We start from the raw sequence: 15751 nt of genomic DNA on the forward strand, positions 1-15751 counted from the left end.
TTAATTCTGTTTGTCCTTGTGACTTCATCTGGTGGTCCTGGTAATCCCCGTTAAGGGTTGATTGGTTGCTAGAGAAGATCGCATCATGTGAGCAAGGTTTGCTCGGCCTTATTCGATCGGTCACGTGATCGCCTAGCAGTGAGAACACTTGTTCACTTTGGAGACTCCAATCTGCACGGTAATATAGTCTTTAGTTGCAGAACTGACAGGGGTACTTTTTGTAGCGGGTGTCGGTCGGGGTCTTTTTAACACGACTCGGCGGATTCATACCGGGCAACCAGGACAGACAGGCAAACATTACAATATACAGGTCTTTGACAAAAAATGGATACACCTGGGTAAATGAAAGACACCAAGTATATTGAAAGCAACAGCTTCCACACAGGTGTGACCCATGTGTTAATTAAGCAAATAACATCCCAGTATCCTTAGGGTCATGTATAAGAATGCTGCACAAGCCTGGTTGCCTATAATTATGGCTAGCCTCACTGCAAGAGGAGACCTCGGTGACTTTGACAGAGGGGTGATTGTTGGGATGTGTTTGGCAGGAGCTTTAGTAACAAAGTCAGCTCAACTTGCTGATGTTTCACGAGCATCGGTTTCTAAGGTGATGTTGGTATGGAACTCTGAGGGAAAGACATCATCAGCAAAGGGCAACAGTGGGTCCGCTGAGAACTTCACAGAGCGGGATATGATAGTCGGGTTGCAGTGCACAAACCGCTCATCACACCTGGAAATACACGTTTGTGAGTCCAGTGGTGCAAAGAGCACAGGCGATGGACTACCGAGCAGTTGAGAAATGTGAAATAGACAGATGAATCATCCTTCATTATGCTCACGATAAATGGACGAGTGCACGTGTGGCGCCAACCTAAAGAACTCTACAACCTTGAGTACTTGGTTCCGACAGTGAATGGTTCTGGTGGTTCTGTAATGTTGTGGGTGCATTTTCCTGGTATGGTTTGGATACAGTCGTTCCCTTAGAAGACATGGTAAATGCCAATCGCTACTCAATGGTACTGAGTGATCATCTTCACCCCATGTTGCAACATCTATTTCCTGCCTGGAGGGGTGTCTTCCAGGATGACAATGCCCCCATCCACAGATCACGTGTGGTCGCCCAAAGGTTTGATGAGCACGACACTGATGTTATCCATATGTTATGGCCTTTTCAGTCACCAGATCTGAAACCAATCGAGCATTTATGGGATATTCCGGAATGATGCCTGAGACAGCATTTCCCACTTCCATCAAACAGGTGTGAGTTGATTGACTTTCGCGTGGACAAATGATGTCACATCTCTCCTGCAGAATTCCAGACACTGGTGGACTCGATGCGACGGCACATACAGGCCGTACTAGCCGCACGTGGTGGCGCAACGCCATATTAAGTGACTTTTCATTGGTGTTTCCAATTTTTTTGTCCACTACCTGCGTGTATGTATATATTATATGTGGTTCTGATCTTGTTGATATACAAACAACAACAACAACATGCATTTTAAGGCCATTTTCCCTGCTAGAGCAGGGGTTAGCCTTGTGGTCCCCATGACAATCTTCTCCATCTTGCCCTATTTTCTGCATCTCTCCTTGTTAACCTCCTTGCCCGCATTTCTTCTTCCACCATCTTCAGCCAAGTCTTTCTCGGTCTTCCCCATCCTCTACTTCCTTCTACATTCATTTCCATCACTCTTCTCAACCAGTCACTTTCATCCTTCCTCAACACATGACCAAACCATCTCAACCTGTTCCTCTTCACAGCATCAATCACAGGCTCTATTCCCATCTATTCCCAATCTCTATTCCCTTTTATTTTCTTTACATTCAAACTCCACAGGGAATATCAAATGGAATGCATTCACCGTTTGGTCTACATCAAATGTTCTGCTTGTCATGAGCTTCGACGGACGATTCCTCATTATGTGTTCTTTCTTGAGCAATGCCCTCAAACTCCAAGACTTCATTAAAGGTTGTCTGCCCGGATAAGAGTGAAGCGCTGTACTTTGATGCAAATCCCATCTTGTAACCATGAACACTTCTTGAACTTTCTTCACGGCATAGCACTTGTCACAGCACACCATAAGCCAGGCCGTTCGCTCGAATCGCGAGTTCGTCGATACGTGAAAATGGACTGAAGAGAGGGATCAAATGTCCATTATAAAGATTGTTCAGCACACAGCTCTCTCGTTTGGAAAAAATTGTCTCGGAACCCACCATTTTGCACAGACGCTCAGGAGTAAGCAACTGAATTTACATTTATATTCTATTTTAAAGTTTATTAGGGTTAGGGTTAGTGTTAGGGTTAGGGTTAGGGTTAGGGTTAGGGTTAGGGTTAGGGTTCGGGTTCAGGTTAGGGTTAGACTCCAAGTCGTTTCCGATGAGGAATAAAATACTAAATGTTGAAAATGACAAAACTTTTATCATGTACATTGTTCTTAAAGTTTACATAGTTTACAAACGTTCACTCGAGCCGGAGTCCAGAGGCAGCTCGTGACGTCAGAACCCATAAGACAGGTCGTTGGATTGAAAACATTCAGTGATGTGACCGGCGAGGTTCATGAAACGTGAAGAAACCACGCCTAGGGTGTCCAAAGCAGAATCTCATTGCCAGCGGCCGTGGCGAGCAGCTTTCCGCTTCTGGAGAAACTTGCTGCGTTGATGCCATCGCTGTGGCTTACAGCATCGCGGAAGTAGCCCGTGTTCACATCCACCAGCCTCAGCGACCGCCCTACGTAAAAGTCAGAGAGTTTTATGTCCCAAGAAGGGGAAACCCTGTGCAGTGGCAGATTGTGCCATGATGGTGCCCTTCAGGCACAGTGCAAGGACGCCATCATACCAGCAGTAATCCTCCATATTACACAGTTCTCTGTGATACTGAAAGTGCAGGAAATGAGCAAATTATTTGACCCACAAAAGCGATCTTAGGCAAAGAGGTAATGAGGAAGTTCTGTTTTTAGAGACCAACACGACTCACCTTGTGTTCCTATTGCAACAAAGTGCCCATCCGTGGAAACAGCCAAGCAGGTCAGAGCAGACGATAACGAAGTCACTTGGGATGTCTAGATTAGGGGGGAAAAAATCACCGTGTCGAATGGAATCTTAACTTTAAGGTGAACTTGCTCTTTGGTTAATGAAACAACGTTGTGAAACTCCCCACCACCGAAACAACTGATATATCACGGAGTTTTTCAAAGTGAGGCCTGCAAGTTGTTGATGTGCAATTGCAACCAAACCTTCCCATACAGTCTCAGGGCATAATGGGCCTACTCCATCCAGGGGGCCTATCGGGTCCCGGGATGTGCTTCCCCAAAACGAACCTTCTTTCCTGATAGGTGGTATGAAAGCAGAACTCGGTGTCCCGCTCCGCCAGCCCACAGCAAGCTGTCAGAATCGGAACCACCCAGGAGCGCAACACCGTGAGTATCACCTGTCCCTGAAACATCCTGTCAAAAAGATAAATGTCATGGATAAACTATTCTCAGGACTTCAACCAGTATTAAAAATTTCCCCCCCAAATTTGCTTTCCTCTGAACATTCATTTTGTGACAAAGGCCTTGACATCAGATTACTCAAAGGGGTAAATGCCAGATGGGTCAGGTGAGTGCTGAAGTCGCACCTTTCTACCACCTGCTTTGAACTGTGCAGGCAGAGTGAGTGAGTGTTCCAACAGGAAGCGCTTTCTCTCCCAATTTGCTGACCAGACAGTTACAAGGCCGTCTGCACTCGTGGCCAGCCACCGCTCACCACACAACTGCAAACAAATGGAGCTCGAACACCGTTATCAATATTGGAAGCTCCTTACTCCGTGCTCCAGGCATGTATGCATGTATGGATTTACAAAGTACAACTGTTGAGGAATTCTTATGTAAGAGATTTTCACTCAGCCCTGGCCACCTCTGACATTGTTTTTTTTCGTTGTTTTTTTTATACATGGCCGAGGCTCGTGGAAGAGCGAAGATACAGAACAGACGAGGATACGACATAACAAAGGGAACAGCAGGAGAAAGGGGAAACACCAATAGCAGGGCGGGGTGGGGAAGGCAGATGGAGACGGACAAACGAGGGATGCAGGTAACAGTGAGAGTTATGGAAGAACACAAGGGGTGGACAAGATGGATACAAAAGCAAAATTTTGGGAGGGGTGGGAGAGGTTCAGCGGGTGCAGAAAAGATCATGGCTTTGGATGAGGGATGACCTGAGATGGTGGGGAATAGCTGTCTTAAAGACCAGGAGGGAAGAACAAGATTCAAGAGAGTGTAGAAGGTGCTTCCACAGGTGAGAAAAGAGAGGAATACATGAGTGGAGGTGACCAGTGGTAGTGGATTTAGGTAGTTTGAAAATTAGGTAGAAAACCACAAAGGGCTTGAAAATATTGGAATTGTTTCCCTGTCCTCACTCGTTCAAACGTGCGACCCATCACTTCCTCGTGTGCTCACCCATGCACATACACGATCTCTTACACTCACTCCGATTGTTTTTCCCATTGTGTTCCTCTCCAGGTAATTGTTACTTTTTTTTATTTTGGTCTTCCTATCCTCATGAATATCCACCTTCCCTCTGCCTTACCCATGCACCTTCCTCGTATGTAAACCTGCTGCCCGTTGTTGTTTCACAGCTCTATGAGCGTTGACCGCTGTATGCAATTTTTTTTCATCCTTGGTGTGGAACTGCGCATCTGCTTGGAAATCCACCAACAACACAGCATGGATCCCCTCAACTACAGCCCAATTAGCTTCCTTCCAATCATCAGTGATTGACATAAAATGATTCCTTTTCTCCAACAGCCGTGTCTCAGATAATCATCTCCACCTTGGACATGCTGCTGCTTCCACACTCCCAACAATGGATGGAGGCCAACTCCACTCTTGAATGAATGACTACCTCCACTTTCACAGCCAACATGTGGCCTTCGACGGAATCCTTTCTTCTCCTCTCCCTGTCAAGGCTGAAGTGCCTGCCCCAAGGCAGTGTTCTAGGCCCCATCCTATTCCTAATATTCACCAATGACCTCTCTGACTCTCTGGAAAATCCTATTTATCTCTTTGCTGACGAATCCACCCTCTGCCGTGACATCCCTCATCCTTCTGACAGAGAGGCAGAAGCCTCGTCCCTCTCCTCAGACCTTGACAAAATCACAAACTGGTCAAACACTGGGAACATGTCTTTTAACCCTGCACTTTCTCTCCGAAAGCACCATTCCGCAAAACGTGCCATCTACCTTCTCACCAACCATCTTGAAGAAGTTCATTTACTTAAACTATTGCCTCTCACCCTCATTCATGATTTATCTTGGGCAAGCCACATTTGAAATTTGGCCTCCAAAGCCGGACACCGACTGGGCATCCTCCATCATGCACAGTCCTTCCTTGGCACACCTAAATCCCTATCCACCTACAAGGCTTTGTTTTATCTGCAGCTTAATGGAGTACTGCTATCCCCTCTGAGCTGGTGCCCCTGCCTCACATTTGCTCAGCTTGACGCTGCGGAAACAAAGGCTTTCGATATCATTGGAATCTGTTGCGATTAAGCTGAGTGTATGAGCCTATCACTTCGCCATGGCCGACAGGGTGGTGGTCTCTCTGTCTTCCTTCGCCTCTTTTCTGGCCTTGCATCCTTTGCGCTCTCCGTGCTTTGTTTCCCCTACAAGCATCCGCAGGACGCATGCGGTCCAAAAGAAACCCGCCCCTCATGAAACTTACTCAACCAGAACCACTGCTCACCTCCACTCATTTGTTCCTTTTTTTTCCTGCCTCTGGAACCAACTCCCACACTCTCGTCAATCTCATTCTTCCCTCAAAGTCTTCAACACAGCTGTTCCCCACCATCTTGTCATTCCTAAACCAAACCATGATATTTTCTACACCCGTTAAACCAACCTTCACCCCTTCCAAAATTTTGCTTCCATCTTGTTCACCCTTGCGTTTTCCCCGATCCCTATCATTACCTGCATCCCTTCTTTATCCGTATCCGTCTATTTTCTCCCTACGCCATGCTGGTGGCATTTCCCCCTTCCCTGCTGTTCCTTTTGTTGTGTGTCCTGATCCGTTCTGTGTTCTTGATTACACATACAAAAGAAAATCTGGTTAATTCGGCAGATAGGAGTAAAGGATGAAGACTTTTGAGATAGAATCTATGGAATGGGCTTGCAGTTACCTTGGAAGCGATGCACTGCAGTGAACGGAGCTCCGAGCCTGCATGCTCACCAATCACTCGTAACGTTGTCCTGGTTAACACACTGCTCACAGCAATCCGACCTGTCACGTCCCCCGAAAGTAGAATTTCTCCTGGGAACACGACATATTATTCAAATTGGCAGAATACCGAAGTATAGCAAATAGAATGCCGATCGGCCTTAGCCCAGCCAATCATTGACAATAGCCTGACTTTCCCCGTTTTGAAAAAATTCGGTACAGAATTTTTTTAGGGAAACTGGCCCAGAGGGTTCGAAATGTATAAGGAACAAACAAATAAAAATATGTGTTATATGGTGTTACGGATATGGTCTGGGTGGGGAGGGGGGGGGGGAGTGGGGTGGGGGGAGTGAGGGTTGGGGGGGAGGGGGAGATAGATTACATTAAAATAGTTATTTCATAGTGTCTGTTAGAATAAGTGCAATGTTATTCCTGTTATACCCCACACACGCGGAGCGAAAAGCGGGGTTAAACAATTGGTTCACTTACGTCTGTCTGTCCGTCTACAAACATCAGATTATAATCGAGGAAACACTTATTTTCAATTGGATGTTATATTTTGAACACAAATCGGAACATTAATCAGAAAACAAAGCTGCAGTTTAGGAGTACTTTCGCTCTGCATTTGGCCCGATCACGTATGCGCAGGAGAGGAGTGAGATTTTTTTTTTAAACTCTGTCTGCCGGCCTGGCAGTCAAACAAAATTGAAAAGCATTCCAAACAGGAAACTTGCTGGTTTTTTGGGAGATGGCACAAAGAAAGCAAACAACAGGCACGAAAGAACTAATGTAAAGTGTTAAATAAGGTGGTGTAAAAGACGCTGCTTCAACGGCGGTAAACTTCCAAAAGAAAAATTTGAACCACTTTCAAAATCTTTATTTTATTTCAATTGAATTATATACATGGTGCCCTCCATAAGTATTGGAACAGTGAAGTGAAGTTTGTTATTGTTGCTAAATACTCAAGAAATTTGGATTTCAGATCAAAAGATAAATATGAGGCAAGAATACAGAAGGTCAGACTTTAATTCTTGGTATTTCTACGTATATAATTATGTTTTACTATTGTATAAAGATAAAACTTTTCATGTTCGGTCCCCCCCCCCCCCCCCCCCCTCATTTTAGGTAAACATAAGTATTAGAAGAGATTCACTTAAAGTAAATGAAAGTAGTATAATAGTTAGTATTTGGTTGAATATCCCTTACATGCAATAACAGCATCGAGCCAGTTACCCATTGACATCACCAAACTCTTGGGATCTTCTCTTGGTATCTTTCTTTGAGATGCTTTTCCAGGCCTTTACTGCAACAATTTTTAGTTGTTGTTTGTTTTGGGGGTTTCTGACTTTAGTCTCCTCTTCAGCAAGTGAAATTCATGCTCCATTGGATTTAAATCAGGAGATTGGCTCGACCAGTCTAGAACCTTCCACCGTCTCACCTCTATACTTATTGGCAAATTCTAATCTGGCCTTTCTATTTTTGGTGCTGATGAGAGGTTTGCATCTTGCGGTGTAGCCTTTGTAATTCTGCTGTAAAAGTCTTCTGCGAAAGGTAGATTTCACACCTGCACTCTGGAGGTTATTGGTGATGTCACAGACAGTTGTTTTATGGTTTTTATTCACAGCCCTGATGATTTTTCTGTCATCACCTGCAGTTGTTTTCCTTGGCCGATCTGGCCGTTGTCTATTGATAAGTACACAAGTGGTTTCTCTCTTTTTCAAGATATTCCAAATTGTTGTATTTGCGATTCACAATTTTATGCTATGGTTGTAGTTTAATTATGCTGTTGTTTCAGCTTCCAAATTGCTTGCTTTTCTTTCACAGACAGTTCTCTGGTTTTCATGTTGGTTTATGCCGACAGACTACCAAGGCAAAATGAAAGGCTAACACAAGACTAGACATTCACAACTATTTTATGTGTGAACAACCGATGCAACAAGAAACACCTGCCAGTCATTTGTTCCAATACTTTTGCTCCAATACTTATGCTTACCCAAAATGTGGGGACTGCACATAGAAAGTGTTATTGTTCTACAATGGTAAGACCATATATGGATAGAAACACCAAGAAATAAAATCTGACCTTCTGTATTCTCTACCTCATGTTCATCTTTTCATCTCAAATCCAAATTTCTTGAGTATATGGCAATAATAACAAATTTGACTTCACTGTTCCAATACATATGGAGGGCACTGTACTTGAACACTGAAGAACACAAATCGCCTTTTTGGCACTTTCAAAGCCCTTCCGTTTAGCAGTACTTGGACAAAATGTTATGGCATTTTACGTCATTACGACCAATCAAATTTGCTACTCATAGACCCTACGCACGTCCTTGGTTCTCAAGATAGCACGGGGTAATGTGTTCCATGAACTGTCTAATTTATGAAATGCACCAGGCACATGTTTAGAACAATGTAGTCACACCACCCAAGTGTCTGTAACTAAGTCCCGCCTTTTTCCCTCCTTGCATTCTTCAACATCTCTCGTTGTAATCTGTCCTTTTTATGGTCTTTCTCCTTGAGTTTGCAGCCAACTGGCATGGCCCCTGAGCGCGATGTTGGGGTGCCAGCGCAAGGAAACGAGACTGGACAGAAACACTACCATATATGATCATCCGGCACACTCAAGGCCAACGTACCACCAACGAGTGGAAATTCTTCGGCTTTCCCCGCCAATCAGTGCAGTCCATATATCTTCGCCTGAGAGGCCACTTCGGCCAATGGACGCACACTGCGGGTGGTCCAACATGTCCCACTGGACTTTAAAAACCAAATCCCTGGTTCACTCTTCTTCTCTGTGGCTCCTGCCTGTCCGCCTTGATCCTTTTTTCCCGATTGGTTCCTGCTTCGCCCTGGCTTTTGGGTTGGTCAGTGTGCCTGCTGTTTCCCCTTCATGCATCCTGCCTGCTGTGCCACGATTCCTGCCTGGTCCTATGTGGTTTTGTGCTGTTTTAAGTCCACCGAGGGCACTCTTCGTTATTTTCCTTATAGTCATTTGTTGCAGTCTGTGATGACTGCTCCCTGGCCGTGCTCTTCTTCTCCCCCTTCATTTTTCTTGAAATAAACCCCTTGTTAATGTGAACCTGTGTGTGGTCATTGGGACGGGCTCTATACGATAGCACATAGCAAATTGGGAAATTAACACGCGAGACAGTCAGATTGGGTTCACGCTGAAGCGCTTGTAAACGAATCGCTTGGTGGGCTTGCTTGACCAATCACGTGAGGCAGATTCGCCGTTGTTGCGTGTTTCGAAACACTGATTCACACCAAATTAAAGTCGGGACCTTTTTGATGCTTAGCGGCGGCACGACTGCCGTGGAAGACTCGCGACCGTACAAATACAGGGGGCTGCAAAAGTAGGTATACAGTAATGAAAAACAAAACGTATTTTATTGATTATACAAGCATATCAATAATAACATATCAATAATAAACATATCAATAATAAACATATTAATCCCTCAAATGTTCAAACTGTTTGCCCCCGGTATTCACACACTCCACTAGTCGAGTGTGGACACCCATGCACACTCTGGCACAAAGGTCTTTATCAGCATCAATTTCCTGGCAAGCCTCCCATATGTACTGAATCATGGCATCAACAGAACGTGGCTTGCGTGCGAAAACCCTGTCTTTTGCACATCCCCAGAAAAAGAAGTCCATAGGGGTGAGATCCGGCGAACGTGGTGGCCAGTCAACGGCTCCCCGTCGTCCAATCCACCTGTTTCCTTCCTGTATACCTACTTTTGCAGCCCCCTGTATATATATATATGTTTATATATATGTATATATTATGTTTTACCCATCACTGAAGAAGAAGATATATTTGTTTAGTAGTATGTGCATAAAGCAAGAAAAGCTGCAGAAGGTAAGCGGCTTTCTTTCGCAGGGGGTTGATAATTATAAAAGTCCTATCCACAGCTGGGAATATTTGATTAGGTGAGAGCCGATTGGTTGTTCTCTCCATTTAAGGGTCAGAGACATGATTGGGCCTTAAGATATACTCGTAATGTCTCCATAAATGTCAACTTTGGAACGGTGATGTTGCATCGTTTCAGCTTACCATTCCAAGAGAAAACAAGCTGGTTGATTGTGCAGACATGCGGCCTCATTTTGAGGAGCACATGAGCGTCAGGCAGCGCGAACAAGCGAAATGTTCCATCAGTGTAACCGCCAGCAAGCCATCTGCTGTCTCCACCATGCTGTGGACTCCAAGCTATGCATCGGCAATCCTAAAGCACACAGAAGATTTGCTTGAGAAACGGGAATAAACCCATTACAGTGCTTTTACATTACAGTTTCATTAAAATCCATACAGTGGATAGGAAAACAGGCGTAGCGTCTCCTTGAACGGCCACCCTATGCCACAATGCAGCGCTCGTATGGGTAATGCACAAAAATAACAATTTATAATTGCGGCCTACTCCATTAGGGTCCTCCATCCCAAAACACAAACAACTATTGCTACAAAGCCTGTGATCTAACACTATGAGCCACAGAGTGTGACAGTAATCTAGGCATTTGGCGCCTGTCCAATGTTCACCGAAGAGTCAAAAAGTGATCAGCGAAGAGTGTCGAGCAAAGGGTCAAAAAAGCGCTTCAAAAAGCCCCCAAAACCAACAGGACATCAGACCTGCTTCTGCACGTGGAACTGCACCAATAGCTCCATCTCCTGTAGGTCCCACACATGAAGGTTCCCGTAGCTTGATGTGCTTGCCAAAGCACCACCGTCCAAACTCACTGCCAGGGCAATGACCTGGAATGACACCGTTGCTTTGTTAGCTGAAGTGGCCGACGCCAGTAAGTTCGACATTTTGCGATGTACATCCTTTAAGGAGTGAAGATTATAGAACAGGTAGACCTGCCTCTCCAGCATGCCCGCTGAGCAGCCGCGAGCTGGATCCGTCCATCCAATCAATATACCAAACCGTCCCAGCTGCAGTACCAACGACGCCCATATCCAGGTCATCGCCGAATACTGCCGCCGTGACTGCACCATCCAAAAGCATTTCTTGCTCCAGCAAAACGTTCGTGCTATTATATAAGCACACGGAGCATGGTTAGTGTGACAAAGAATCATACATACATCGTCAACACTGGATTTACAAAATGACATAATCTGGCCCAGAATGCTTTGCGTGCAAGAGCAAAAACTGATGCAGCAGCTATTGGCGCATGCTAAGGTAAAATGGCTCACAAAGCTTCTAAAAGAAGTCGAAATTACTTGGAAAAGTACCTGAGAAAAAGGGGTGTGCCTCTACCCAACGGAAAAGTTGGAGAACTTTCTCAGGTCACCGACAGGGCTGAGATCTTACAGTTGCCCATTCAAGAGACACTGACGCCTTGGACCAGTGCAAGGCCCATACTGTGGACGGATGTGTGCTACCAATCCCTCAACCATCACTGCCAGTGAGTGGTCTTTCAACCTTGTGGGACTGCCTCCTGGGAATGTGCCAGGCTTATTGATTAGTTTCATCTGAACATGGATCAAACGGCAACGGATCACATTAGTCTTTCTCTCGATGTCCACCGCTCGGGCAGAGGCTCCAAATACACCTGAGGTCCCGGTGGACATGCCGGTGACTCGGCCCGCCTTGTCACGTTGCTTAAATTCAAAGGCTGCAAGCCAATTTTTGCTCCGCAATCCCTCTCGGATGCATGCTTCACAGCGCAGCAACTTCGCAGCAACAACGCCGCCATCCACAGTCCCCGTGGATCCTCCCGAAAGGACACTCCCACCTGTCACCAAGACCGAAGTCCCTGACGTGTGGTAGAACTGGCAGGAGAGCTAGTGAGGTAAACCACTCATGCATCGACGCCATCTTGTGTACACGTACAAGTTGCTATTGTTGGCTGCTATCTGCACACGTGATTGGACGTGAGAGACGCCATCTTGTGTGCGCATATAAGTTGCTATTGTTGGCTACTATCTGCACAAGTGAGTGGACGTGAGCGACGCAATCATGTGTGCGTGTACAAGTTGCTATTCTTGGCTGCTATCTCCACACGTGAGTGGACGTGAGAGACGCCATCTTGTGTGCACATACAAGTTGCTATTCTTGGCTGCTATCTGCACCCGTGAATGGATGTGAGAGACGCCATCTTGTGTGCGCATATAAGTTGCTATTCTTGGCTGCTATCTCCACACGTGAGTGGACGTGAGAGACGCCATCTTGTGTGCGCATTGAAGTTGCTATTCTTGGCTGCTATCTCCACACGTGAGTGGACGTGAGAGACGCCATCTTGTGTGTGCACACAAGTTGCTATTCTTGGCTACTATCTCCACACGTGAGTGGACGTGAGAGACGCCATCTTGTGTGCGCATACAAGTTGCTATTCTTGGCTGCTATCTCCACACGTGAGTGGACGTGAGAGATGCCATCTTGTGTGCACATACAAGTTGCTATTCTTGGCTGCTATCTCCACACGTGAGTGGACGTGAGAGACGCCATCTTGTGTGCGCATACAAGTTGCTATTCTTGGCTGCTATCTCCACACGTGAGAGACGCCATCTTGTGTGCACATACAAGTTGCTATTCTTGGCTGCTATCTGCACACGTGAGTGGACGTCAGAGACGCCATATTGTGTACGCACACAAGTTGCTATTCTTGGCTACTATCTCCACACGTGAGTGGACGTGGGAGACGCCATCTTGTGTGCACATACAAGTTGCTATTGTTGGCTACTATCTGCACACGTGAGTGGACGTGAGAGACGCCATCTTGTGTGCGCATGCAAGTTGCTATTCTTGGCTGCTATCTGCACAAGTGAGTGGACGTGAGAGACGCCATCTTGTGTGCGCATACAAGTTGATATTGTTGGCTACTATCTGCACATGTGAGTGGACGTGAGAGACGCCATCTTGTGTGCGCATACAAGTTGATATTGTTGGCTACTATCTGCACAAGTGAGTAGACGTGAGAGACGCCATCTTGTGTGCGCATACACGTTGATATTGTTGGCTACTATCTGCACATGTGAGTGGACGTGAGTGACGTCATCCAGTATGTGCATACAGGTTGCTATTGTTGGCTGCTATCTCCACACGTGGGTGGGTTTCATGAGATGGAACAGAGACCTACTAGGTGTGTGTGGGTATCTGCCGTCGCTTGCTTGTATTAACAGGAAATGTTATGAACTGGGCTCTGCGCATCCATGGTTTATTTACCGTACTTCTTATATTTCTGCGAGTCCAATTTGCATTCAGGAACAGAACAAGTTTGGTTAACCATCTTGAAATTGCCACTCTTTTGTCTAAAATTTAGACTCCAAATGCTGAAAATTATGTTTAAAAGACAATTTAAATTCGATTTCATGCCGCAATGGAAGGTTAAAAGTGTCTGTCATGCAGAACCGAGTCACTGAAAATGCACACACAGTGCATGCGCGAAAGGCCTCGGTTGCATTCATACATCAATTCGAAAGTGCCATATTGTGCAGAAGCTAAACCCACCCGATGTTTTCCAAAACCTGTTTATTTGCGCAATAGTTGATAATACCAAATAAAAATGACATGTGCTTGTTGTTCAATAAAAGTGCGTGATGTCATTATATGAGTACACTCGTAACTTTAAACAAAGTACATTGTTCTGTTTCATCATCTCCCACTCTTACTCTGAGGGAGTATCTTCGTCTGTGAAGTTTCGCAAAGCTCCGACATTCCATAGCTTCACCTTCTTCCTCTCACTGCCACTGAGAATCTTGTAGCTTCGACAAAGCAACACACCTGGGAATGTAAAAGTTTCTATAAGATTCAGCCAAACAGACAGTCAACAAAATGCAGACCCCCTCTTCATAATTATGTCAGTACTTGCGGAGCCTACCCGTCGCTTCGCTGACGAACCATTTAATTGTCCTGTTTGCCAAAAATCCCTCCCTCCCCTACCCCCTCCTCGTCCCCTTCCTCACGGCCCACTCTACCCACCTTTCCCTCCCATTCGTCCTGATGCCCCTTCCCACTAGAAATGTCTCACACATGATGACAGGCTTTGCCCAGGTAAAAAGGTGAATTGTAATACCCTCTGCGGCGCTACCCGGTACATATAGAGAACTTGTGCTCCCCCGCATCCCCCACACACCCGCGTGAGGCTGCGGTACTGCGGTATTGTATCTGGTCTGGTGCGATGCGGGGAGGAGGAGAGAGGAGCAGAGAGGAGAGGGGGGAGAGAAGAGAGAGGGGGAGAAGAGAGGGGAGGAAGGGGAGAGAGGGGATTGAGAGGAAAGAAGAGAGTGGGTATAGAGGAGAGGAAGGCGGGAGAGGGGGCGGGGAAGAGAGAAGAGAGGGTGGGACAGAGGAGAGAGAGTTGGGGTGAGAGGAGTTAGAGGGGGGAGAAAGGAGGTGAGAAAGGAGAGAGAGGTGAGAGAGGATGGGGAGAGAGGAGAGGCGAGGAGGGGAGAGAGAGAAGAGAGGGGGAAAAAGAGAGAGGGGGAAGAAGACGGAGAGGGGGGGGGGGGGAGAGGAAAAAGAGGGCAGAGAGGGAGGGAGAGGAAAGAGGGGGGGGGGAGAGAATAGATAGAGGAGGAAGAGAGAGAGAGGGGGAAGGTGAGAGAGGGACAGAGGAGGAGAAAAGAGAGATGAGGAAGAGGGGGGAGGAGGGAGGTGGGTAGAGAGAAGTGACAGAGGAATGAGACAGAAGAGAAAGAAGAGATAGAGAGGGAGGGGAGAGGGTAAAGTCAGGAGAGCGAGAGGAGAGGGAGAAGGGAGAGGGAGGAGAGAGAGACAGAGGGAGGAGAGAGAGAGGAAGAGAGAGAGAGAGAGAGGGAGTGTGGGAGGTTATTTGCATTCTTGGGTAAAATGCCAGGGGCATAGAAAAGGCCCCTTTATATGATGGGATGTGCCATGTGGCAAAGTATAGAAATGAAGGGACATTCAAAAAATATCATGTGCATGCTGTACTACCCTTGTGTTCTTAGGAGGAACCAAGTAATGCTCTAGGTAAGTTAATATAAAGGGGCACCCTACATCTGGCAAATAAAATACATTTACTTCTTCATGCAGGTGTATGAATAAAATTGGTGCCCCTTTATATTAACTTTTCTAGAGCATTACTTGGTTCCTCCTAAGAACACAAGGGTAGTACAGCATGCACACGATATTTTTTGAATGTCCCTTCTATACTTAACTATACTTTGCCACATGGCACATCCCATATAAAGAGGCCTTTTCTATGCCCCTGGCATTTTTCACAAGATACATTTTAACAACAAACAACAAGAGGCATTTTAAGGCCATTTTCCCTGCTAGAGCGGGGGTTAGCCTTGCGGGCCCCGTGACAATCTTCTCCATTTTGCCCTATTTTCTGCATCTCCCCTTGTTAACCCCCTTGCCGGCATTTCTTCTTCCACCATCTTTAGCCAAGTCTTTCTCGGTCTTCCCCGTCTTCTACTTCCTTCTACATTCATTTCCATCACTCTTCTCAACCAGTCACTTTCATCCTTCCTCAACACATGACCAAACCATCTCAAACTGTTCCTCTTCACAGCATCAATCACAGGCTCTATTCCCATCATCTTTCGCAATTCATCATTTGTCTTCCTCTCTCTCAACGATACTCCG

The 15751-nt window shown here is 46.0% G+C and overlaps 1 protein-coding gene across 3 annotated transcripts in view; it reads right to left on the reverse strand.

Moving 5' to 3' along the window:
* Positions 1 to 2270: 2270 nt before the first annotated feature.
* WDR90 (WD repeat domain 90) overlaps positions 2271 to 15751 on the reverse strand; it is a 48229-nt gene continuing 34748 nt past the window's right edge. For all 3 annotated transcript variants that reach the window (XM_078777582.1, XM_078777583.1, XM_078777581.1), the window contains 9 exons: positions 13810 to 13921; positions 11060 to 11228; positions 10828 to 10950; positions 10258 to 10426; positions 6154 to 6284; positions 3617 to 3751; positions 3318 to 3443; positions 2975 to 3059; positions 2271 to 2728 (listed from right to left, as the gene is read on the reverse strand). In XM_078777582.1, the coding sequence (XP_078633708.1) occupies positions 2580 to 2728; positions 2975 to 3059; positions 3318 to 3443; positions 3617 to 3751; positions 6154 to 6284; positions 10258 to 10426; positions 10828 to 10950; positions 11060 to 11228; positions 13810 to 13921 (1199 nt within the window). In that variant the 3' untranslated portion in view covers positions 2271 to 2579. The remainder of the gene's footprint in view (positions 2729 to 2974; positions 3060 to 3317; positions 3444 to 3616; positions 3752 to 6153; positions 6285 to 10257; positions 10427 to 10827; positions 10951 to 11059; positions 11229 to 13809; positions 13922 to 15751) is intronic.

The sequence above is a fragment of the Myxine glutinosa genome, chromosome 5, assembly GCF_964187855.1.
Source record: "Myxine glutinosa chromosome 5, kmMyxGlut1.1, whole genome shotgun sequence".
In the NCBI taxonomy this organism is placed as follows: Eukaryota; Metazoa; Chordata; class Myxini; order Myxiniformes; family Myxinidae; genus Myxine; species Myxine glutinosa.